This window comes from Cimex lectularius, unplaced genomic scaffold (assembly GCF_000648675.2).
Source record: "Cimex lectularius strain Harlan isolate CLEC.00 unplaced genomic scaffold, Clec_2.1 scaffold62, whole genome shotgun sequence".
NCBI lineage: Eukaryota > Metazoa > Arthropoda > Insecta > Hemiptera > Cimicidae > Cimex > Cimex lectularius.
The window spans coordinates 366,094-391,790 of record NW_019392785.1 but is presented as its reverse complement, the minus strand read 5'-3'; the positions used below and the strand labels follow the sequence as shown (position 1 = coordinate 391,790).

General features: G+C 33.5%; 2 protein-coding genes across 2 annotated transcripts in view; both read right to left on the bottom strand.

The window, feature by feature from the left end:
• LOC106666348 overlaps positions 1-16,016 on the bottom strand; it is a 461,223-nt gene extending 445,207 nt beyond the window's left edge. The window contains exon 1 of the mRNA XM_014393475.2: positions 15,860-16,016. The gene's annotated coding sequence lies outside the window, so the exon portion shown is untranslated. The remainder of the gene's footprint in view (positions 1-15,859) is intronic.
• A 1,794-nt stretch (positions 16,017-17,810) lies between these two features.
• Positions 17,811-25,114, bottom strand: LOC106666392 (signal recognition particle 54 kDa protein). Its single transcript, XM_014393569.2, has 8 exons — positions 24,860-25,114; positions 21,987-22,163; positions 21,544-21,924; positions 21,334-21,482; positions 20,990-21,251; positions 20,811-20,919; positions 18,161-18,427; positions 17,811-18,099 (listed from the first exon to the last, which is right to left on the bottom strand). The coding sequence occupies exons 1-8, from the start codon at positions 24,935-24,937 to the stop codon at positions 18,005-18,007; spliced, it is 1,518 nt and encodes a 505-aa protein (XP_014249055.1). The 5' UTR covers positions 24,938-25,114; the 3' UTR covers positions 17,811-18,004.
• Between the last annotated feature and the right edge of the window lie 583 nt (positions 25,115-25,697).

The following is a 25,697-nucleotide window of genomic DNA, read 5'->3' as shown; positions in this document are numbered from 1 at the left end:
TTGTGAGATTTCATTTTAAGGTCTGCAGGGTGATGAATTTATCGAGGGAGTTTTGGTCCCTCAGGCCAAAATGATCGTAAACAACCAAGATTGTACTTTGCGTTTTTCATTAAAAAGACGTTAAGACTTTAAGACCTACCTACTCATTGAGTGAATATTGAAAAAAATTCAATATGAAGGAGTGTTGCCATTGGACAACTTCTCCTTCAAGTGACACAAATGGCAAATTCAACATATATGAACATTTTTCTTAATACAATATTGGTAGTGTCAAATGTAATAAGTTTTATTTTCATTATTAATTTTATGGTATTGGTCATTACGCCGTTCACGTCGCGTTGGCTGTACAAATAACCGCTGAAGATAAAATTTTCACAAAAGAATAACTGTCCATGAGCTAAATGTAAATAAACTTAAAGAAATAAGAAAGTGAGTGTTATCTCACTTTTCGTATCCGGTAGATTTTTGTTTAAAAAAACGTACATAACCCGCCAAATAAAAAAATAAATAACCGAGTTAGTCGATTTGGTTCCAATGCAGCTCGAGCGCGGGTCCATTATTCACTTTTCCTACTGTGAAAAATCGACGGAGAAAATATCAAATAACCCGACGGAAATCAGGGAAAGTACGTACGCCTTGTTCTTGTGTAACCGTGACATCAGGTGGAACCTGTTCCTGCCTAACGGTCGGTACCTCAAGGACGACTTGGACGACATGTAGACCCGGAGGACGTGTACGCCCGACGAAAGTCAGACCGGGCATTCCTTGACCTCGTTCAATAGCCGTTCAAAAGAGAAAATGCGACTTCTTTCCTCCCGTTCTTAATGAGCCACCGGTCAGGAAATGCGGAAACGGATTCCTCAACTGACAGGTACAAAAGTCTGGAGTTCCAGCTTTTAAATAGCCGCTTCTATTGAGTTCATCCTTTCCAACCTTTGAAAAATGTGATAATGTAACAATCAAATTGCAATTTAAAAATTTATTTATTTGCAACAAAATAAAATTTGTGAGTTCCAACGGTTCGTAAATATTCTCGCCTCGTTGTTTCTTAAGAAGAATGAAGAAACAACTTTCGTTTAAAAGGCTTTATATATAAAAAATATCTAGCTAGCTTTAATAGTTTTTTTAGGGCTGATGTCAAAACGATAGTAGTTTTTCCGCCAATTTAAGTCTTATTGGTACGTAACCCTCCCTCCAGCACGACAGGATTTATGGAAACCCGAGTTTCACACATGGTCGGCCGCATTGCGAAATGACATTATTGGCAAACCCAGCCGTCACATGAAGCCAGGACGTTTTTAATCCCTTTGAACGCAAAATCGACCTACACAAAGGAATCGTCACCCTTTTTTACAATGCAATAAAATATGAAGAAATCCAATAAAACTTTCTATGGGACATCACTGGTACATAAAATGCGAAGATTAGGCACAACGATGGCGTTTGAAAAAAAAAGTCAATTTTCGAACTGAGCTGTCACTTAGGCCCAATAGCAAGATGTAAATACAACAAAAGCCTGTGTCAACACCACCCTCGCTCATTATTCCTCTTTTCAACGAGGAAAGCGGTGATAACTAATTCATTGTATTTGAATTACATAAGGGAAGTGGTTGCGCATTCTATCCCTACACGTACCGTCGATTCTTGATGGCACGACGCCCAATGAGAAAAGACAAAGGAGGCCCCCAGCGATTATTTCTCATCTGCGAGGAATTTCTCCCGGCACGTCTCCAGTTTTCACGGAAGAGATTTATTTATAATGCGATTAATTATACGTTCTCTTTAAATTTGACCAGAAATATACCGTTTCAGAAAGATTTTACAAAACATTAACAGTTCCGGCAAGAAGTAAATCCCATCCAAAAAACGAACATAGGTGACTTAGCTCCGGAAGTCAATTCCTAGCATTTTTCTTTTCGTTCTTGATGGTCACTTGAATAAAAATCTATACTATCCTACGTTTATTCATACACTTTCCGATCATATTGGGTTGGCGCAAAATTAATGCAGGTATTAAAAGTTTGTTTCATTTTCGCAGGTACTTGTCACGTAAGCAGAGCTAAATCCTCAAATCTAATTTATGGATTATAATAAAAACTTGTAACTGTTATCTTTTACACAAAATATTTTCGTTCATAATGAATTTTGTAAGAGTGATTTAAGAATGGTTCTCGGGCACAGCAGTCGGTTTCTGGGTCCCCAGTTACGGTTTTTGGAAGATGTAGGTTATATTTTCACTCTATATTGTTATATTCTATGTGTTTTGTTTGAATGCGTGAATTTATTAGTGCGAGTGGTGATGGTGAAATATAACTTCACCATCGCCCCTCCAGCAGTGTGTTTACGGTCGATGGGGGAATATTTATAAAAGTACCTCATCGCCCCTAATTTAGGTTAGATTGTGTGTGTATACTGTTGTAGGTCGATGGAGGAATATCCAGTACTCCACCGACTGATCAGAATGAGCGCAATGCATGAATGTATTTATTTGTGCGACTGACTAATCTAATTTAATTAGTATTAGGCCAGAGTTTGCATGGGTTTGAGGCTAAAATAACCTAGCTGTCGGAGCCTAACCTCATTGGTAGGGAATGATCTCCTCGGCATCTGGCTTAAGGGGGATCCTAGCGACCCAGCCACATAACGGGATGGGTGAACTCCCGATGTATAGACAGTAGGATCACCACATTGTGGGGTGACAACCCTTTGGGGTGAAAGTCCGAATAAAGAAAATTAAATTTGGTTAATGCAAAACTAGTGCAGGTTTTGAAAATTTGTTTTGTTTTCGCAGGTGCTTGTCATGTAAGCAAAGCTAAATCCTCATCATATTATATGATATATTAAATACTTTTAACTGTTATCTTTTGTATTAAGCATTTTAGTTATAAAAGTGAGGACTGCTAAATTCAATATGTCCAAACTAGATTATCGTCAAATTTATTTGTACAAATTAAAAAATTTGGCGAAATGCGGCCCAAACCGCGAGTAATTACAGTTTGGGGGAAGGGAAGCATTAGAGAATGCACGGTGCAGCGATGGTATCAGAGATTTCGCCTTGGAGATTTGGATCTCGAAGGTGGCGGTAGGCCTTCTGTTGTGGACGACGACCAACTCAAAACGTTGATCGAAGAAAATTCACGTAAGACAACACTGGCAATTGCGGAAAAGTTGACCACTTAACCGTTGATCGCCATCTGGATCAAATTGGTAAAGTAAAGAATCTCTCAAGCTGCTCGTCAAGTGGGTACCGCACGAACTAACTGAAGCCAAAAAAAAATCGACGTTTTGAAATTTGCACGTCTCTTCTATTGCGCCGCCAAAATGATCCATTTCTTGATCGAATCATGACGTTATTATTACGATAACAGGAGGCGTACAGGTCAATAGTTGGTCAAGGATGAAGCGCCAAAACACTTCTCGAAACCAAGCTGCACCCAAAAAAGGTTTCATGGTGTACTGCTGGGGTTATCCACTATAATTTCCTGAATTATGGTGAAACATCACAGCAGAGAAATATTGCCACAAAATTGACAAAATGCACGTGAAACTGCAACGTCTTTGTCCAGCATTGGTAAACAGCCGAGTCTTCTTCACGATAACGCCAGGCCACATGTTGCAATGCCAACCCTGTGGAAACTTCCACATATATAACCTCTCGCCTGCAGACTTCCACTTTTTTAGGCTTTTTGATCACTTCTTGAGATAAAATTTTTAGATAACGCGGCCTTCCAAGACTTTATTATTAATCGACATAAAGATTTCTGTGCGGCAAAGATGTATAGATGATGGAAAATATTTCGAATAAATTTTCTTTATTTTATAAAAATTAAAGAAGTTTTGACTACCTTTTCAAAATCTGTATTAGTTTTGCACCAGCCCAATATCAATTTATCTCTAAAATTTTAACACAACCAACAGTTACCACAGGGAAAGTTGGTAGAATAAACAACTGAAAAAAAGCTGTGTTCGTATAAAGAAATGATAGGATGTGTCGAAAATTTTAAAATGAATGAAGCTGAATTTCTATCAATATAGAGAGAAAATAAGAAAAAAATTGTTAGATGTAAAGTTTGATTCCAAAACTAAATTACTTAATCAAAGAGAAAAACCCCAATATCATATACTATGGAACGGCCTTTGTGTAGAAGTAAGCAAAGAATGTGACAAATGAGAATAGATTACAATTTATCAGTATTATTATGAGAGAGCAAGAGGAGAAGCATTGAATCTGAATTCTTCTTCCATGTTTTCCAGAATTATTTGGGTTTGAATAAACTTATTTCGCTTTTCCCATTGTGTTTCACGATTGTTTTTATTATGTTTATTGTACATGCCTTTCGAGGCTCATTTATATTTTTACTAAGAGGTATAAATGAGACTCGAAATCCATATACAATTACAATGATTTTAAAAAATCGTAAAACACAATTAGAAAAGCGTAATAAGTTGCTGAAACTGAATTTTTCCACGCGTAGAAAGTGTGGTCTACACAAGTTTTCTATGAGCAACTTAATAATGTGATTGAAGATGCATCATTCAGTCAGTTTTTGTAAGGAATAGAATCATAAAAATAAACTTCATAATTTATGGTTAGGGATAAAACGACAAACCAGTATTTTCCAAATAGATCATAATATATTCTGTCAATTTTAAATTTATTCTTCCTCTGTTTAAATTGTTTCAGCTTATATTCTTTCTCTGAATTAAAAATGGCATAGATTGTGAATATTTCTAGTGTGGCAGAATATTTTCTTTCTCTGCCATAACATATCGTTCTTGACACACTTTCAACCGAAAATTTGCATGGGAAACAAGCATGATTTTAATTGTGTTTCTGTAAGCAATACGTACAAAATTATAGATAATTTCCTACAAGTTTACTCTCCAAACGACTGTGGAGTGAAATGTCTTATGTAAAATTACGTGTATATCACAAGAATTTAATTATATACCGTTATATTATTATACCAGTCATAAAAGTTACGGTGTGTTTAAAGTCACCAAAATATATTCTTAACCCCACTTTTTTCTTCAAGTAACATGCGTTAGCCAACCATGCCTTACCTGCCAATTAGCACAATTGGTATGATGAAGAAAGTTGTGGAATCATTGATATAAAAAATACATTTGGGTCATATTCAATCTTAAATTTCCTATTTACATAATTGACTAGAGTACAATTTTTTCCCCACCCCGACGAACTGCCTATTATTTTACTGGCGAAACGTGGTCGACGTTTTCTCTCCCATATTCTTTTGAACGTTTTTCCCGGATGTATAAAAGCTGCGTAGGCGAAATAGTTTAGCTTGTCTGACAGGAAGACATTCAGTCAACTCTTGTATTGAAAACAATGAGCAAACGAGTCGGCTCTCGGTCCTGTAAGGCGAGAAAGCCCACAGAATCAGCACACATTACACACCCAAGCATTGAGATTTCAACAGAGAAAAAGACAAAACAATGTCACATCTATCATACTCTCAATGTCAGACCGGCTCTACACCAACTCCCACATTACATAAGACAGAAAACAAATTCTAATTTATCTGTTCTCAACTACCATTCAAGGTTGAATTTTATAGAGAAAATTGCTTATATTAAATAGTCAGAATTGAACCAATATCGAAAAAAAATAGCTTTGGCTAGTTTATTTAAAATTAACATTACTGAGAGTAATATGAATAATTACAATTAATTAAGGTTTTTAGTTGAGATAAAAAAAAGTCAATGGCACGAACGGGATTCGAACCCACGATCTTCGGCTAGATACGCCGCTGCTCTACCACTTGAGCTATCGTGGCCTCCATCCACTCGGGCACTAACTTCCCATCTCAACCTTAGCTTTTGAATTTTCCCTCCTTTTTGCCATTTTTCAATGAATACCATAAAACGTACTCTATTTATTTATTAGAACAGAATTAAAACATCGTTAGCTACAAAAAAAATTACTTAACATCCTAAATCAGGCATTTTAAATATTATTTGTGCAACAAGGTGGGTGATTATGCAACTATGAATTTTTAAACCAATAATTTATTTAATTAGGTTATAATAAATAAACAAAAATTGAAACTTGTAGGACAATATCTTCTAAACAAGCCAAAACAACATATTAATATAACAAAACAGTCTAATTATGGAACCGACAACTTTAAAAATGAAAATTTGATCACAAAAGAACGAGTTTAATTCACACAGAAATTATTTGCCAAAAGCCTCCCCAAGGGAACCATTTGTTTGAGCCGTGACTCGTTTAAACATTATTATTTGTTTAATTAAGGATTTAAGTTGAGATAAAAGATTATTATTTGTATTTATTTCACAAGTATTACGGCATTTCTATAGTTGGTATGTATCTTAATTTTTTCCCACCAATGTGTACCTCTCAAGGCCCTGAAAAGTATTTTTAAGTACCGTTCCGAAACCAGCTAAAATAATAACTATTCAGAAATCGTGAGATGCGGTCTGGTGTGATGTAGGTTTCAGAAAAACATTTTCTTTATCGTGCCAACGTTTCGATCTTTATTGAGAGCATCTTCAGGGCCTTGTGTTGTCTGCATTTCAGCAAAAAAGTAATCACCACACATACAGATATAAATAACTTTGAAATACCTGCACAAAAACAGAAAGCCATACTTTTTAANGTGAGATGCGGTCTGGTGTGATGTAGGTTTCAGAAAAACATTTTCTTTATCGTGCCAACGTTTCGATCTTTATTGAGATCATCTTCAGGGCTCAAAGTGTAAAATAATAACAGTTAATTATGGTCACTATTATTTATTTTTTATTCGCCTTGTGTAACATTATAGTATAGGATTTTAGCAATTAAGCAATAGAAGTTGATTCATTAACTTTGAGCCTCATTAATGGTATTCACGTCAGAAAAAACAACTTTTTTTATATATGTATATCTATTTTTTTTAATAAATAAATATAACAAATAAAACTAAATAGACTGGTTAGCTGCACTTTACCCTAGGGTACTCGATATTCCTCGGTTTAATTGGGGGATAAGCGGTCCCATTCACGTTAATAAATTACACGCATTCACAATTCATTCACACTACCCCAGAATACTGTATATTACTCGAAGTAATTGTGGATAATCCCATACAATCATGCAAATAAATACATTATATCATTGTCGTTGTACAAATATAGTAATTATCGCAATTATACCTTTCATAATTATCATATTTTAATTTAATGTTACAATTCAAATTACCCTCATGGCATCATGATTGGGTGATTTTTTATATGTGCTTTTCCGACGTGTTTTTTTCATATTTATGATCAGACGTTAATGTTATGTTGATTAGAGATATGGTCTTTTAACAATAAATTACTATTTTGACCATGCCAAGCTTTTATTTGACCTTCTTCAGGGCTAGTTACAATGTCATTATATTGGTAAAATACCTCCTCATTAGATGGTGGTCATAATATTTAAAAACAATTGCATTTAATCCACTTAAGATTTTAAAAAGCCCTTAATAAATGTAATACATAAATAGGCAGGTACATGTGGGAAGAAACATTTTTTTTATGATTAAAAAAAGGTGTCTCACACATTTACCTGCCTATTTATGTATTATATTTATTATGGGGTTTTTAAATCAGAAGTACGTTAAATGTAACTGTTTTTACATATTATGGCACCATCTAATGAGGAGGTATATTACCAACATAATGACATTTTAACTAACCCTGAAGAAGATCAAATAAAAGATCGATACAGCTTTGCAAGATTGTAATAGTAATTCATTGTTAAACAGACCCTGATCTCCATAACATCAAAGTCTGACCATAAATCTGAACAAAAACGCTTTAGAAGAGCACGTACAAAAAAAATCACTCAAACCACATCCAAAGTAATGTTGTCACGAATGTAATTCAAATTGTAATGTTGAAATAAAATATAATTATGAAAGAAGTATGACTGCAATAATTACAATATTTGTAAAACAACAATAATATAATGTATTTATTTGCGTGAATGAAGGGGATTATCCCCAAATACAAGCAATATCGAATACTCTTGGGCAGTGGTGTGTACATGGCAGAGTATGAGTGCCATCATTACTATATACATATTTATGAACCTAAACGTTGGGAAAGATTGAATATAAAACGCACTCAAACCATAGAACAGACATACATCAATAAAAATTTAAAAAAACCGCAGAACATTAATGAGTTTATATTTTTTAACTTTTTTTAAGTTAATTTATTGTAATGTTTATCATAAAACGGATGTGCATATCTAATTTCATTATCAACTCGAAAATTCCTTCTGACTGAAACCTAAAGTTACTGTAGTTATTGTAAGGCGATATCCTGTGGATTATTAATAATAATTTCAAAATCCTGATGAAGGGCATAAATTCCTAGAGAGCTTGACGAAGGAACAGTGCGTTTTCTTTTCTTTCAAATTAATCTTATATCTGATTTTTTAATACAAAACTTAAATATGAAAGGTTAATATCAAGTATATTATTTTTCGTTTATTACTTCAGTTTTGTTTATGTCCGTTTATTTTTATTAATTTATTAATATAAAAAATTTATTATAAATAAATTTTCCAGCTGTATAGCTAGTATCAGCTGTATAGCTGTTAATATTTTCTTAGACCGGTTTTATATTCAGATCCCGTGGAACTTTTTTTTTAATCTTTGCACACTCGACTGGCTGACGTGACATAATCGAGCTACATCCCGTTCTGTCCATTTTTGCCGCTTATTAACGGAAACTAGGGAAAACTATTGTCATTCTTTTTTCTAATCTTGTGCAGATGAAATGTCCCTTTGTTACCTTATTAACTTTAAATTATTTTTTTAACAGTTGCATGTTAATTTATAATAAATTTATAAGTTTAAGTATGTAAAATCACTCGTAAATAATAAGACTAAATTTTTCAGAGTGGATATTTACATTTGCAATTCCAGCTACAAAAATTAATATAAAATCCAGTAATTAAACACAGTTATATTTGCATAACCACAGTAATTACCTTTAAAAAAAATTAACAAACTATGTGGAACTAGTAAAAGTATCTGCCATGTACCACGTCGACAATGAAAGTTCAGGGAGGCCTCGAGAATATCTCGGGTGTTGGTCTTATCCAACCACCGAGGTTTGGCTCCGGATCAGTTAAGCATCCAACACAATCAATCTCCAGATCCAAACCCATTCGCACTCCATTCCTATTTAAATACCATTAATTCAATTAGGGTAGTGGAGTATTCTATATACCGTCTGCTCTCCCACACTACACGCTAATAAATACATTCACTCTCAGTACACGCTGAGTACGCATTATACGCAAAAGAACAACCACCAACCCTCCAAAAATCGGAACAGGGGAAACATACTCGTTGCGATTCTCAAATCGGGTGGCGTTCCTACACGCTTTCTATGTGGAGCCGAGAAATTGCACAATTCAACTAGATGGAACACAAGCAACTTGCTCTGCATGACACATCGCATGACCTATTCTTAATTGGGTGAGGAAGACCCCTCTCCTACGAGTGTATGATGATGATACTAAATAGTACAAATATTGTTGTATATAATATATTGTTTATAAGCATAACTATAAGTATAATTATACATAAACGATATCTGTAAAATATATTTTCAAATTATTTACATTGTGATGATTTGGGATTAACAATGCCAAGGCAAATCACAATATACAACTAATTTTATTTTAAAAATTTCTGTACAAAAATGAGAGTATTAAAACTTTTATTTATCGAATTTTTTAACGTAATTTATTTTATTTATGTTTAGTGGTCTAATTGACCAGATTACTTCTTTCAATTAATTTTTCTTTTTATGTAAGGTCTTGGTTGAGATGGAAAAGTTAATGTCACAAGCGGGATTCGAACCCACGACATTCGGCTCAATACGCCACTGCCCTAATCGCTTATCATGATAGCTCTAGTGGTTTGAGCAGCGGCATATTGAGCCGAAGGTCGTGGGTTCGAATCCCCCTCGTGACACTAACTTTTTCATCTCAACCAAAGCCGTACATAAAAAGAAAAATTAATTGAAAGAGGTAATTTATTTTATTTATTGTCATTTGTACAAAATGTATATAAGGCAGATAGTATCGTTATATACAAATCCGACAGACCTGCACCAGGTGGCAATGGGGAGAAAAACCAACAGTGCCGGCACTCTTTTATTTAATTGGGTGGTTAAATTTCTAAACATAAACCTTATATAAATTGGTATTTTTAAAATAATTTTCGGAGAGAAAGGATTCAAGCAAAAGTGTACAATAAATATAACGTAAATTACAGCTAAATGCTATTTTTGGTTTAATGTCCTATAAAAAATGTCGGTTAGGGACCGCTATTTTTTGACACTGCATCACAGACAGTACTGTGTCAACAGTCAGGGGGAATGACGCGGTGGAAAATAACAGGGCCGCGTTTCAAACTGTGACCGCAGTTAGTGACAAATTTTTAAATTACACTAAATGCAAGGAAGAAATAACGGAGGGTGTCAATCTTTTTATCTCGTTGAACACGCCTTTTTCCCCGCTTCATCATAAAGAATGCAGAGATTTTTTTCACGGTAAAGCATAAAAGAGTTAAGGATGAAAAGAAATAAATAAAATGAAAATTTACCTCTAGAACTTGCAAAGGGGTATAAGCTACAATGTAACGTACATCTTTTCTCAAGTCTACAAAGTATTTTTCCTGCCAAAAGATCATATAGGAGTCACGAAATTAATCACCTCGATTTGTAATGATAACAATTCGGTGGCAATTCCTTGGCTCCATATAGACAGCGCATAGGAATGCCATATGAGAATTGAGCTTGAGCCGTTGGGTCCCTGTTTCGATACAGAGGAAGAAATATGGTTATTTTTGTATAGTAATGATAATTTTATGTCCCTAGCGTGTGTTGAGAGAGAATGTATTTTTTAACATGGCTGTGCAGTGTGACAGAGCTGATGTCGGAAAAGTGAGTACCATCGACCCTCAATTAGGTTAGGTGCAATAGCTGATGGATGAATATCCAGAACTCCACCACTCTGAATGTAAATAAATAGAAATGTATGTATTTAAGAATGAATGAGAGGCTGAATGGGTTTGGATCTACCAACCGCATGCGTTAGGACCTAAAACCTTTTAAATCCTCACTAATCGTTTCGTCACTGAGTGCAGTGCAAATTTTACGAGTTGCCTCGGCCACCCTAGTACCGAGCTTAATAAGCACGCATGAATTATGGGTTTTGAATCCATGAGAAAGTAAATATTCCATAATTTATACAATGAAGACGCTTTTGTTTTACGAACTGAAACTGACTTATTATCCTCTTCGTATTACTATGTACTTAATTCTTGTACCCTTTTTCACTTTTTATAAATGATGGTCCCACACGCAGATTTCTCTTTGTTTTCAATAAAAATGTTAATCAACGGTAGAATGATCCCAAGAAGAAAAAGTTTTTGACACCCAAAGCAATCAGGATTATTTCAAAACTGAAATGTAGAGACACTGCAGGCAGGTTTTCATTGATTTAAACATTTTAACTCCCCCCCTGTATTCATATTCTAAAGTGTATCACATGTGTTATTAATGACTTTTATAAATTTAAAACCGTTACTACCTTACATGATCATGAAACTATATCTCATAAAAAGCTTGTCACCATTTGTAACAGACTGAAAGTCGCATAAATTAGAACAATTTATTGGATGGTGCCTGACAAATTAAAAGACTTACAACGACCAGTAAGGTGTGCCTCGGATTTAGAACAACTTTTTTTTGTAATTTTGCACTCCAAATATCGAACACATATCCTTCACTTCTTGTGCGAATAGATCCTAGTTTCGCCAAAAAAAATTAAAATTTTCCGTTTTTGAATATTTATTTTGTCGTTCTTCTTACTCAAATCAACCTTACGTGATTATATTATTTTATAGCATTTTTTATGTAGATTGCAATAAAAATATAGTAAAAGCTACCAAAGTTTATCAATAACCAAAAAAATTCTAAAAACCAAATATATTTTTCAAGTAAACTAGATCTTACAAAAAAATTCTTAAAAAAAAAAACTATTATCAAATTTCATTTTAGCTCCAATATAGATCCCTAAATATAAATTTTTGTTTGAATTCAAATTTACTGAAATACTCAAATTTTAAGAAGTTGTTTTCGGAATATCTGATAGAAATGGCTATAATTCAAAAACGGCTAAAAGGACTGTAACTTCGAACAGACTATTTGAAAGAAGAGGAGCTTAGCTTTTTAACTACATATGTGCCATAAAAATATATAAACTATTTCTATAAGAAAATACACAAATTAGCAAAATTACTTATCAAAAATTACATTTCTTTGTTTAAATGGAAATAATCGTCCGATTTTAATATTTGATACAGTTATAAAATGCACTTGACAATTTCTTTAAAACGAATTATGAAATTTGGTGTACTAGTTTTTTAAGGGAAATGATGTTAGAACTTGCACACGGAATGTCAGTCATTCAGAAAAGTCATCGAAATTATCAGTCAGTACACTAATTTCCGTGAAAGTCGGTATCTAAGGCTCTTATAACGCTAGAATCAAGACAATGAGGTCAAATCCAAGTTTTGTCGATTTTTTTGACCTTCTTTGCTAACAGAATGTTTGTTGAAATATGAAAAAACGGTATTTTGATTATTTATCTTTTTAAATCCTACCAAATTAAAACATTCTGTTGTTATAGAACATTTTTGTTTTTATCTTAACCAAAAATAATATTTTTTTCATCCCTAAATACTTTTATTATTTATGGTCATTTAATTGCGACTATAATTATAAATCATTGTAGTGATTTTAGCGTTATAAAAGCCTTAGATCAGAGTAAATTAATTTTTTGACTGATAATTTCGATATCTTTTGTCCTGGCTGACATTTTCAGTGCAAGCTCTAACACCGTTTTTCTCAAAACTTAGTGGACCGATTTTCATCGTTAATAATTCGTTTCTATCAAACATTAAAATCGTACTATTATTTCCATTTAAAGAAACGAGATTAATTTCTGGCAAATATTGGGTTGTCCGGAAAATAATGCAGGATTTTGGTATTAAACAAAAAAAAAGAAACTAGTTACTTTAAAGCAATGTTCTTTAATCAAAATAATTTCCNTCCTGTAAACGTAAACAGAATATTTTATATAGATTTTTTTTAATGAAAACTTAAAATCCTGCATTATTTTCCGGACAACCCAATAATTTTGCTATTTTGTGTATTTTCTTATAAAAATATTTTATATATTTTAATGGTACATATCGTTAAAAAGCAACGTTCCTTTGGTTTCGCGTGATCTCTTTGATTTTAAAATTTAGCCATATCAAAAAGTTATTCCGAGAACGACTTCTTAAAAATAGAAAAATTTTTAGGGGTCAAAAAATCAGTAAATTTGAATTCGAACAAAAATGTATATTCAGTGGTTGCTAGAATTTCCAAAACTTAATTTAATATTAATTTCACGAAAAAAAATGTTATGACCAAGTTTACTTGAAAGATATTTGGTTTCTAGATTTTTTTTGGTTATTAATAAACTTTTATAGGTCTTAGAATATTTTTATTAGGATCTACATAAAAAATGCTGCAAAATGATATATTCGCATAGTTGATTTAAGTAAGAAGAACGGCAAAATAAAATATTAAAAACGGAAAATTTCAATTTTCAAAAAAATTTTTTTGCGAAACCTAGGCCCTGGTTCGCAAGAGGTGTTCGATATTTTGGATTGTAGAATCACCAAAAAAAGTTTGCTCCAAATCCGTGACCCACCGACCTGGTCGTCCTCATGTTAGATAAAAGCAAGTTAAGTAATTTATCAACTTCTAGCCACACAGCCTTTTAAAGTGAAGATGAATTTTTAGCAAGTTATGAATAATATTGTGTTATGCTATATTTATTTACTGTAAAACATTTATTTATTTATATATTTTTTACTCTTCTTTTTCGGTTGTTGACTTTATATTTCTTGGGTTTCTTTTCAGGAAAATAAAAATGTTTATTTAATGAAGAAAAAAAATGTTCCTGTATTTATTTTTTTAGCACTGTTGTAATTTGATATGCCTATGAATTTTTCGACAATTGTACATATCATATATCTCATTTTTATATAAAAGGTAAAATAAATTAAAGTATATTATAATAAAAATATATGTGCTTTTCAACCGTACTTGTAAATAAACTTTTATTTATAATTTCTTCGATTTAATATTCTCAGGCGATTAAACCATCTGCTAATAACCAAAATTTTTGAAAGTGGTCAAAAATTTGCAGGCCTACCAACTTATAAACACTTCACTATTGTGCGATTTATTATACACTTAGTACTGGATGTCGTTTTTATGAATTTGAAATTTGCCATCATTCGTTAAATTGGTGTTTTCTTTTCACTTTACTGACCAATTTACTAACATGGCAAGTTTTAATTTCCTCTGTAACGCTATTTGTTTTCAACTTTATTTGTAAATAAACTTTTGGGGATAAACTTTTTTTGGTTTTCTAATACATTTGTAAATCCTGCGGACATAAAATTGGCTCAATTTTGTACTTTTTTCGTTTTAACATTCTCAGGCGATTAAACGATCTGCTAATAACGAAATTTTTTAGAAGTGGTCAAAGATTTGCAGGCCTACCAACTTAAAAACACTTTTGAAATTCTATTGTGCGATTTATAATAAACTTAGTTCTGGAAGTCGGTTTTTATGAATTTGAAATTTGCCATCATTCGTTAAATTGGTGTTTTCTTTTCACTTTGATAAAAAATTTCCTAACATTGGTGAGTTTTAATTTCGTTTGTAACGCCACATTTATTGGCTTTTCAACCTTAAACATTTGTAGATATTGCAGACATAAATTGGCTCAATTTTGTAATTTCTTCGTTTTAATATTCACCTACGATTAAACGATCTGCTAATAACCCAAATTTTTAGATGTGGTCAGAAATTGGCAAGCCTACCTACTTAAAAACGCTTTTCAAATTCTACTGTGAGGATTGTTTTATTGTAGCTTAATTCTGGAAGTCGTTTTTTATCAATTTTAAATTTGCCATCATTTGTTAAATTGGTGTTTTCTTTTCAGTTTACTAATCAAATTACTGCCATTGGGGAGTTTTTTATTTCTTTTGTAACGCCAAGTTTATTTGCTTTGCGCCCGTATAAATGATAAAAACCTGCAATTTCCACTTTAAATTGATTTTTTTAAACAGGCATTCCTCCATTGTTATTTTTTGTAACGGTCCTTGGTTTACAGGACTGCCAACATAAAACATGCTAAAAAAATTTAAATTTTCATATCAACGGGCTGTTGGACATTTTGGACCCCTCGCTTTTGAAAATTATGGCTTTCACGATTAATTTTCTTTTAAGTTATCACGGTGGGAAAATTTTGATTCGTTTCAAACGGACAGCCGGATTTTGAAGCCGCTCAAACGACAAATTTTGTCTTGGCGGGTTATGCACTTTTTTAAACCAAAACTGCGATGCATTGCAAATAGTCTTTATTGAAAAAATGTATCTTTAATGATAATAAAAAGTCTTAAAATGTCTAAAACTATCTCGAACTAGATAAGGGTGGGAAAGGTCGAAGAGGAGACAGGATAACGATATCCACGAGGTAGCCTTGAGATTCCAGGGGCCGTCCAGAGGGCCAACCTCGGATCCTTAAAATCGAAAAAAAAACGCGGACTTCCTAATTCCACAAGTTTCGCTCCGTATAAAATAGGAAACAGGGCCACGTTCGGCCAAACTGTCTAGAAAGTTAGTCAATTGCGAGAGGCGACGACTAGGAGACGAGGGTGAATCACCTCCGTCCAGTTCAATATAAAATGTGATCGCTTACCTTTTGACTCCAGCCTTCGATATCTCTCCGGGCGTCTTCTGAATTCAAAACGCACTGTCACAGAACTGTAATCAACGCAGATAAACAACACAGAAACGTCGTCACGAGGAGAAACGAACTCGTCACTGGGCGGCACTCATCGGATTACTGAAGTGCTGAATGCTGAACGAGCGAACCTTCCCGGCTCCAGGACAGCGACACTAGCGCTCCTTCCGCCACAACTTCCCTTTTTCCCTCTCTTTTTATAATTTCAAAAATTATTATTTATTCAAATATAAACTGCTCAAGGGATATTTGTAATTTATTCTTATTCTTCACAAAGTGGAGACTGAAGATAAACCTAACTAAAATTATAAAATTTTACCTTACATAAATAAAATTTGCAATGAGTATAAATGGAATCCCATTGCCTACCACTGACCATGTGCGTTATCTTAGACTTTTCACGGATAAACGACTGAATTGAAATCTCCACACAAGACTGAAAAGACGGCAAAAAACTGATGTTATAAATCATTAAAAAGACTACTTGACCCACAATCAAAATTAGACATGAAAACAAAAGGACAAAACAGAAAAAAAGGAGGGAAAATTCAAAAAGGTGAGGTTGAGATGGGAAGTTGGATTCCGAGTGGATCAAAGTCACGATAGCTCAAGTGGTAGAGCAGCAGCATATTTAGCCGAAGCTCGTGGGTTCGAATCCCACCTGTGACACTGACTTTTTTATCTCAACCAAAACCTTAATAAAAGATTAATGAATTGAATTGAAAACAAACTTTTAATTTACAAGACCTGTGGGGGTACAGTGTGGGGCTGAACCAAGGATTCCAATTCCCAATGTCTCCAATCAATCCAAACTAAAATTCTCTGTCAAATTATAAATGCTCCTTTTCATGTTCCAAATTGCACTATTCCTAATGACCTACTCATCCCGTTTGTACATGAACTCATCTAAACCCGCTATAAAAAAAATTCATCAATCATTGAAGACCCACAATAATCTTTTGATATGACATTTATCACTTCCAGCCCTACTTGAAAATCCTCGAAGACAATTGAAGAGACAGTGGCCCCAAGACCTTCTCATTGAGTGAAAATTGAAACGATTTAAGGGTGAAGGAGTGCTGCCACTGGGCACACGTGTAAAAACCAGTTATTTTCTAAAAAACCAAAACTCGCCCTTAAGGCACGTATCGTTAACTTTTTTTACATCCCATTATTGTTATTTATTTGCTTGAAACAAAGGTATATGTCTTATTTGTTTTATTTTTAAAACACAAGCTTAGCATCTTGTCATATACATTTTTTGGTATTGAAACAATATAAAATCATCACTCTGTTCTTATATTTTAACAATTTTTCTTCCCAAACTAATTCCTTTGATTTTGAGGCAAGAACACCGATTAGCCACACTTGGGGCATTATTAAGTTAATAATTGCTCAGAAAAATCATTCGCTGGAAAGTCCCATAATGTGCTTTGTTCGCACATTGCTAAAACAGTGGAGGACGGAACAAATATTTTGCAAATAACCACAATTTAACAACATGTAATGTATTTACATAATTTTTTTTTATTATATTATGTACAAAAGTCATATTGCAAGCTGAGATATTAAAGGAATCAGAATTGTTTACATTTTATTTTTAATTCGTCATCCAGATCCATATACATGTATATATATACAAATGGTTTCTTGTTGAAATATTACAGGAATTATTGAGTGAATTAAACAATAATAATAATAATAATAATAAAATTTTAAAAAATGAAACAACTGTTTCTGGTTACTATTTTCATGTTTTTATAGATTTTTTTTCTTTTAAATTTGGATGACATAAAAATTTTAACATACTTTCAAGAAAAAACTTGTTTAAAAAAATTCTCAAATACATAATGAGCCAAGATTTTGTTTTCAAAATGGAAACATCCACCCAATTATAATATAAAAATAAAAATTTCCAACCCCTTTTTATTTCACTTTTTTGACAAGTATTTTAACACACTCCTACTTTCAACTGAAGAGTTATTACTTTTAAACAAATCAACAAAAGTAGTAAATTTTAGGGATTTTTTGTTTGGTTGTATTGCCTCTGGTGTTTGAATGGAACACATCCCAATGATGTTTGGGCTGATTTCACTTATACTATTTACCGCCAAAGAAATTGCCTAGCCCACCTGCCGCTCCGCTTGCACCTTGTTGCAACTGCCTCATCATGTTTTGTAAACCGGGCATGCCACCTGGTCAAAATCAAAACGTTAACGACATCCAAACGCCAAATCATGCAAAATGTGAACTTACCCATTTGTTGCAAGACTCGTGGGTCCATCATCTTTGCCATTTGTTGATTCAGCTTTGTCATTTGCACTTGGTTGACATTCTTGGCCAGGTCACCGTTTTTGAAAAGTCCTTTGATCCCGCCCATTTTTTTAACGACTGCAGAAAACTTAGTGTATTGAGCTATTAAATCCTTCACTTCTTTTTCAGTAACTCCTGCGCCTTGTGCAACCCTTGTGACCCTTCCTTGCTGCTTGCTGAACAATTTTGCTCCATCTCTACCGTCCAGTTCTGAAAATTTACAATTACATCTTTGACATCTATGGCAAATAATTGATACAAATGTTGTCTTAATTACACTTTGTTACAATAATACAACCCCTAAATAATTTTTTTATTTGGGGGATTCAGCAATTGTGCGATGAGTAAAAAAACTGATAAATAACTAACCTTAAATAAATAGATCAACAATTACTGATAAACAGACCTAATAAAAAACAATTAAACAAAAATACAAAATTTTGCCGCTAGAGGCTGATGGCCCATCAACCAGATGCAAATAATTTTTCTGCATATTTTTGTGGTTTCTACTGCCTTTGTTACAGGTGTATCAGGAGGATGTAAGTAAACATCGTTTACAAAGCATAATAATATATCTATGGAAATGTTCACCCCCACATTCCAGGGTCAAACTGCCCAATGCGTTTGGAGAACCAATCCCAAGTGTGGCCCTTCACCTACTAAATGAATCAGAGGGACCCCCTAGGGACCAGGGTCTCAACCTCAATGGTAGGGTAATGAGATCACATCTTTAGGTCATAAGCGATGTACAATAATTGTAATATACACAACACTCAGCCTTATAAAAAAAATTGAAGGACAACAAAATTAGTTCACATCTGTATGATAGCTACATCTGTCATAAGATACATGATGAGACACAGCCTGCCTGTCTCTTCCTTCAGTGCTGTATGATACTGCGAAGAAACTCACACTAAATATGAGTTAACATAAGAACTGAAAACATTCTGGACTCTCTGATGTACAAATTTAGATAGACGGCTGCTGAGACAGATCTCTTGTAACCCAGCCTTATCACATTTAATGCTAATAACAGTCTTGCTGGCAGGCATATATCAATTTATATCCCTTGAGAACACTCTCCTACCTGAGTGGCTTACTGATACTCCCTTACGTCAAAAAAGGTTTTCCACTTTCCTCATACTTCAACCCCTCTTTAAGGACAGGCAAGAAGAGGTGATTTACCTCTTATTGAAGGGTGCCTCTTCAGGAGGGGTTTAGATTTTTTTTTTTTTTTTTTTTTTTTAATTAAGAAAAATTTTAAGTTGTATTGTACAAAATATACATATTAAGTAACACTTTATTATTTATATATTTTTCTAAAAAATAAATAACATGTTTCCATTTTAAAACTTAATAAATAAATTGTTCTTGGTTTGTTTTTTAAACTTACAAGGAGACACCAGATTGATGGGTCATGGATTTGGACTAAACCTTATTTGGTGATTTTACACTCCAAAATTTCAGAAATGTATCCGCCACTTCATGTAAATAGGCCCTGTTTTTGCCAAAAATATTTTTGAAAATTGAAATGTTCCGTTTTTTAATATTTTTATTTCACCAGTGAAAGTAACATTTTACAGTATTTTTTATGTAGATTGTAATAAAAATATTCTAAAAGCTATAAGAGTTTATCAATGACCAAAAAATTTCTAAAAAACAAATATTTTTCAAGTAAACTGTCATAATTTTTTTGTGTGAATTTAATATGAAATTTTGTTTTAGCACCTGTAGAGACTCCTAAATATAAATTTATGTTTGAATTTAAATTTATTGATTTTTTCTCTAAAATTATTCCAATTTTTGAGAAGTCATTATTGGAATATCTTATTGAAATGGGTACAATTCAAAAACGTCTAAAACAAATTTAACATCAAACAGATCAAGAGAAAGAAGAGGAACCTGATTTTTAACTATGTATGTACCATAAAAATATATAAAATATTTCTATAAGAACATACATAAAATAAGACAATATTTTTGCCAGAATTTTTTGTTTAAATAAATGGAGAGATAGTACTCGAAGCTACAGTCCAACAGGTAGAAAATTATATATATAATTTCTATCAGATGGGCTGTAGCTATACAAAGTTATATGTATATATACAAAGATGTCAGTTTATTGGGGGATCCATTGTACGATAAAAAATGGGCATCTACAAGCGGCTGGGTTTCTCATCAGCATGAACAACCTTCTTTGTTGACGCCTCTTCGCTCGCTGATGCTGACTGTTTTCTTTCAACACTTTTCACGGTTATTATCACATTTAAATGCTAAAAATTTGATTTTTCTGCTACAAATTATTAAAAAAAAAAAAAAATGGGTCAAACAGAATAGACTTCATTTTTAAGAGATCCCCTATTTTATTTAATGGTAAAACTTTTTTTTCCGTAACTCATTGTATAGGGTTTAAAACGTACAGAAATTGTATCTTTATTGAAAGGCCTATGGAAATATGTCTGTTATGAGAGGTATTGAAACTTGTGCTGTGTATAGCAGGGTTGTTGGTTAATAGAAGTTTCACTGTACTTAATATGACAAACAAGTATGAAGGGAAATTGCAAAACTTGTTTAAAAAAAAAAATTAACATACCTCCATCGTTCATACTGTCCATGATCGTCATGAGCTTTTTCAGTCTTGCCATTGACTCTTGTTCCGATCCTTTAGATAAAAAGTCTTGACTAAAACCAGGGATCATCCCCTAAAACATGAAATTTAATAATCGCCCTAGCATTTTCAAAATAATACCAATAATAATAATAATAATATACCATGATTTGCGAAAAAGGCCCCATTTTCATTATGTTCTGGAACTGTTCATACATGTCTCTTAGAGTGAATTGGCCATGTTTAATTTTCTCAATGAGTTCCTCGTTATCGTCCAGCTTGAGCTCATTCACTCTGTCGAGTAATCCTTCAATATCACCCATGCCAAGGAGTTTAGAGACAAAGGGCTTCGTCTTAAAAGGCTCTAAGTCATCTATATGTTCCCCAGTACCAATGAAAATAATTGGTGACTTTGTTGCAGCAACACTAACAAAAACAAAAAGTAATAATTGAATTATACGTTACAATTATATGAATACATAGTAAAAACATTAAAAAATACACTTACGCTGAAAGCGCACCACCACCTTTTGCATGGCCATCTAACTTTGTAATAATGACAGCACCTACGTCTACTTTTTCTTTGAAAGCCTTTGCTTGCGCTTCACAAGCCTGACCAATGGTTGCATCCATAACAAAAATAATGTTATCCGGACTCTAGAAAAATATGAAAAAATAATAAAAGTGTATACAGAAAAAAAATTGATATAATCCTTACAATTGCATTTGAAACTTGTAACATTTCCTCGAAAAGAGATTCTTCCTGTTTATGCCTACCAGAGGTGTCAACAATAATGATTTCAAATCCGTCTTTTTTGAAAAGATTAACACCATCGTTCGCTATGACCACGGGATCGACTTCGGTATAGCTACCATAAAATGGTATCCTGGCTTTTGTTGCATTTTGCTTCAACTGGTCATAAGCACCAGCACGGAAAGTATCAGCACAGACCAAGCAGGCTTTCCAATTCTTTTTTAAATAATGGTAAGCAAGCTTTGTACACGTTGTTGTTTTACCGGAACCCTGGAGACCGACAAACATGATGACATTGGCTCTGCCTTTTGTCGGCTGAAACGCTTTCACACCGGGATCCACCAACTTTAAACAAATGAGACTTTAATTTGTTTCCAATCCTACGGTAAAATAATAAAAATAAATACCTTGATTAATTCCCTGTAAACAGCAGTCTGAATCATCCGTCGTTTATTAAGCCCACCGGCCATCTCCTCAAAGTCGATGACAGCTCTAACATTTTCTCTCAATGTTTTGACAAGTCTTATGTTCACATCTGCTTCTATAAGTGCTGCACACACCTCTTTCAGCATAGAATTCAAGACCTAAAATTAAAAATGTATGCAGATCATATTCAATTTTAAAATTATTCATCAATTTACAAAGTTGGTAAACAATTTTATGTTTAACAATACAACAATAAAATATTAAATTAAAAATTTAACAGTGCACTGATGCTGAACTGGCAATGGAACTGGACTTATTGGGTCTGGCTTCAGTCGCGGGCTTGTTGAACTACTTAACTATGGCATTGCACCGCCTTCTGTGTGGAAATCCAGACAGACCCAATAAGTGACTTAGTACTGCGTGTGTTCACAAACTTTTATATCACTGGGTTGCACTCACCAAATTAAAATAGTTAACATATTATTGCATCACTGTTAAAATGTTAAATTAAAAATCACTTTCAAAACTTGTGAAATTTTCCTACTGTGGTCTTTGCGGTGATGAAGCTGTTTACAGATGGTTATTATATCATCATGTTGCCAAAAGTGGAAGAATCAATAATAATAAACTGCTCAAAAATGAATAGGGATCTTTGTAATTTATTCTTATTCTATTAATTTTAAATTAACTGATATATTCTTGTTAGAAATGTGTGGTGTTTAGTGACCGTTAGTCAATGATTATTTGGAGATCGTAAGATGTGGTCTATGAGACATAGGTTTTAGAAAAACATTTTCTTTAGCATGCCAACATTTCGATCTTTATTGAGATCATCTCAGGGCCTGGGATTTATAAACATTGTTTAGATTTTACAAATACATGTAGGATGTGAAAAAAAATGAATTTATACAATGCTAGAAAATTTTAGATTAAAAAAAATATGTGGTGGTTAGTGACCATTAATCAATGATTATTCAGAGATCGTGAGATGTGGTCTGGTGTGATGTAGGCTTTAGAAAAACTGACCGCATCTCATGATCTCCGAATAATATTGACTAACAGTCACTTAACACCACACTTTTTTTTTAATCTAAAATTTTCTAGCATTGTATACATTTTTCTTTTTTTTTCACATCCTTCAGGTATTTGTAAAATCCCAGACCCTGAAGATGATCTCAATAAAGATCGAAACGTTGGCACAATAAAGAAAATGTTTTTCTAAAACTTATGTCACACCGACAGCATCTCACAACCTCCATTAATTATATTCTTGTTAGTTGGATAAAACAAAATAGAAAATATAAACCAAAAATGAACAAATGTTACATCCTCATTTTAATAATGGATTTGCTTAAGAAGAGTAAACATGATGCATGACTTTTTACAAACAAACACCGTTTGTTGATTTTTCTCCATTTTGATCCATTTAACCATGGACAGATATCATCTTGGACAAGAATTAGGTATGTACACAATATTATTGTGAGAATGAGTCGTCAAGGCAAGTGGATATCGCAGAGGCAGTTGGCATTTCCCAGAGCTTTAGCCCAATTCCAAGAGACTGGAAGTGCCAATAGGAGGCCTGGTAGTGGCTCTCAGTGCATTATGATACTAAGGGAGGACAGAAATATTGCCATCGCTGCAAGACAGAACCTTATCCATCGTGCCCGTCAATTTCAAAATTAAGTACAAGATGTTTTGGCAAAGCCAATCAACACACACAATTGTGAAAAGTTGGCCTCATATCGTATGCCCCTTCAAAACGTCCTGTAACAACAGCCCGCCACCAGAAACTCAGCAGAATATGGTGCATCAAGCACCTAGAAAAGAACACCAATTGAAATGCTGTTATGCTATTTATTTACTGATGAGCCGCGTTTCTGTCTGTTCTGGCAGGTGCCAAAAAATCTACCAAGAACAGGGTAGGCGTACAACGCCCCAATTCGTGCTCACTTCAGTGCAGTTTGGAGGAGGTAGCGTAATGGTCTGGGTTGAGATTTACCCTGGAGGACGAACCGGACTCATATTGTTAAAGGCAACCTCATCGCAGTCCGTTATGACTAAGAAATTATGGAGGAATACATCCCACAAACTGGGATTTTCGATTTCTGGATGATAATGCCAGACCTCATAAAGGTCGAGTGGTTCATCAATGTTTAGAAAATCCCATCTGCCCTTTCCACCATTGTCTCCAGACCCCAATCCCATTGGGCACATGTGGGATGTATTGCAGAGAAGGCTTTTCGATCATCATCAGCAGCCAGTTGAACTGCAATAACTGAGTGCAGCATTGCGACATTGAGGAATGAAATTCCTTATGTAATTAGTAACAACTTAATTAACAGTATGCCTAACAGGTGCACAGAGGTTCTTAGCTGACAGAAGCCATTATACACTATATTAATTGTTTAAAAAAATTATTGTCAATAAACAAAATTATGGAATTAAAACATTTTATTTTGTTATTTTTCAATCCCTTAATTACAATTTCCTTCAGTAAAAATCAATAATTTGTAATAAATTTTAATGTAATTCCTAGTAAAAATAAAAATGCTATGAAAGTAAATCCTACAAAAGTAGCAATATCCCTATTTATTTTTGAACAGTTTATATATGCTGTGGTCAATACATCTGATGAGAAAGCGATGACAAAATGTTTACAAATTTGATGAGCATATTATTGCAATGGTCTCAATATTGGCCGTTCATACAACTAAATGAGACTTGCAGGAATATGCTTTTAGCAGTTAACTAACATTTGACAATGTCAATAACGAAAATGTTTGGAAAACGATTCTAAAATTTGACAGGGTTGATTGAAAGGCCGAGTTGAAAATCTACTTTATTTACTCACCTCTTCATTAATAATGGTTGCATTGCTCAAGGATCGGAGAGCGGAAGTTATCTTCCGCCCTAAATCGGCTAACACCATCTCGAAGAATAGGTTTTTTTTGTTTTGTTTTTTTCAGGGGCGTACAACCAAATTCGATGCTCTATTCAAAAACTGGACAGTTTTGGATAAGTAAATCAGGAGAGTCTGCGTGTGAATGGAAGGTTAAAAACATCATCCGACAGCTGTTAACACGAGACAGATCGCCAACTCGGCGAATTCTGCGTTCTGACGGCAAAGCCCTCCTAGAGCGAGGATCGCACAGATGGTGACACACTAGCGGAACCTAGATCAACTTCACTTAACGAGATGCTTAAAACATTTCGATGTCATTTCTGAGAATTAAAAGAGGCAAAAAGCCCAATTTTGGCTTTTTCGCATTTTCTAATTTCAGGACTTTTTATATTTGTTAATTGTTTCTTTTGTTATAAACCTATTATATATTCAGCCTAGTCCAAGTATATAGAACATATAATAAAAGCAAAATATCAATAACTATGGAAAATGGCAAGACGAGGCAAAAGTCCAGTTTTGGCTTTTTCATATTTTCTAATTTCAGGACTTTTTACATTTGTTAATCGTTTCTTTTATTATAAATCGTTTATTCAGCCTAGTACAAGCGTATAGAACATATAATATGAGTAAAATATCAATAACTGTGGAAAATGGCAAAAACAAGGCAAAACGCCCAGTTTGCCAGGACTCTACGTTGTCAATAGTTTCTTTTGTTATAAACTGTTTATTTTGCCCAGTCCAAGTGAATAGAATGTATAATAATATATAAAATATCAATAAATGTGTA

Coding starts and splice junctions, on each gene's coding strand:
- LOC106666392 (XM_014393569.2), bottom strand. CDS start 24,937: ATGGTGTTAGCCGATTTAGGGCGGAAGATAACTTCCGCTCTCCGATCC. Junction 21,925..21,986: donor TTTACAGGGAATTAATCAAG/GTATTTATTTTT, acceptor ATTTGTTTAAAG/TTGGTGGATCCCGGTGTGAA. Junction 21,252..21,333: donor GGTGGTGGTGCGCTTTCAGC/GTAAGTGTATTT, acceptor TGTTTTTGTTAG/TGTTGCTGCAACAAAGTCAC.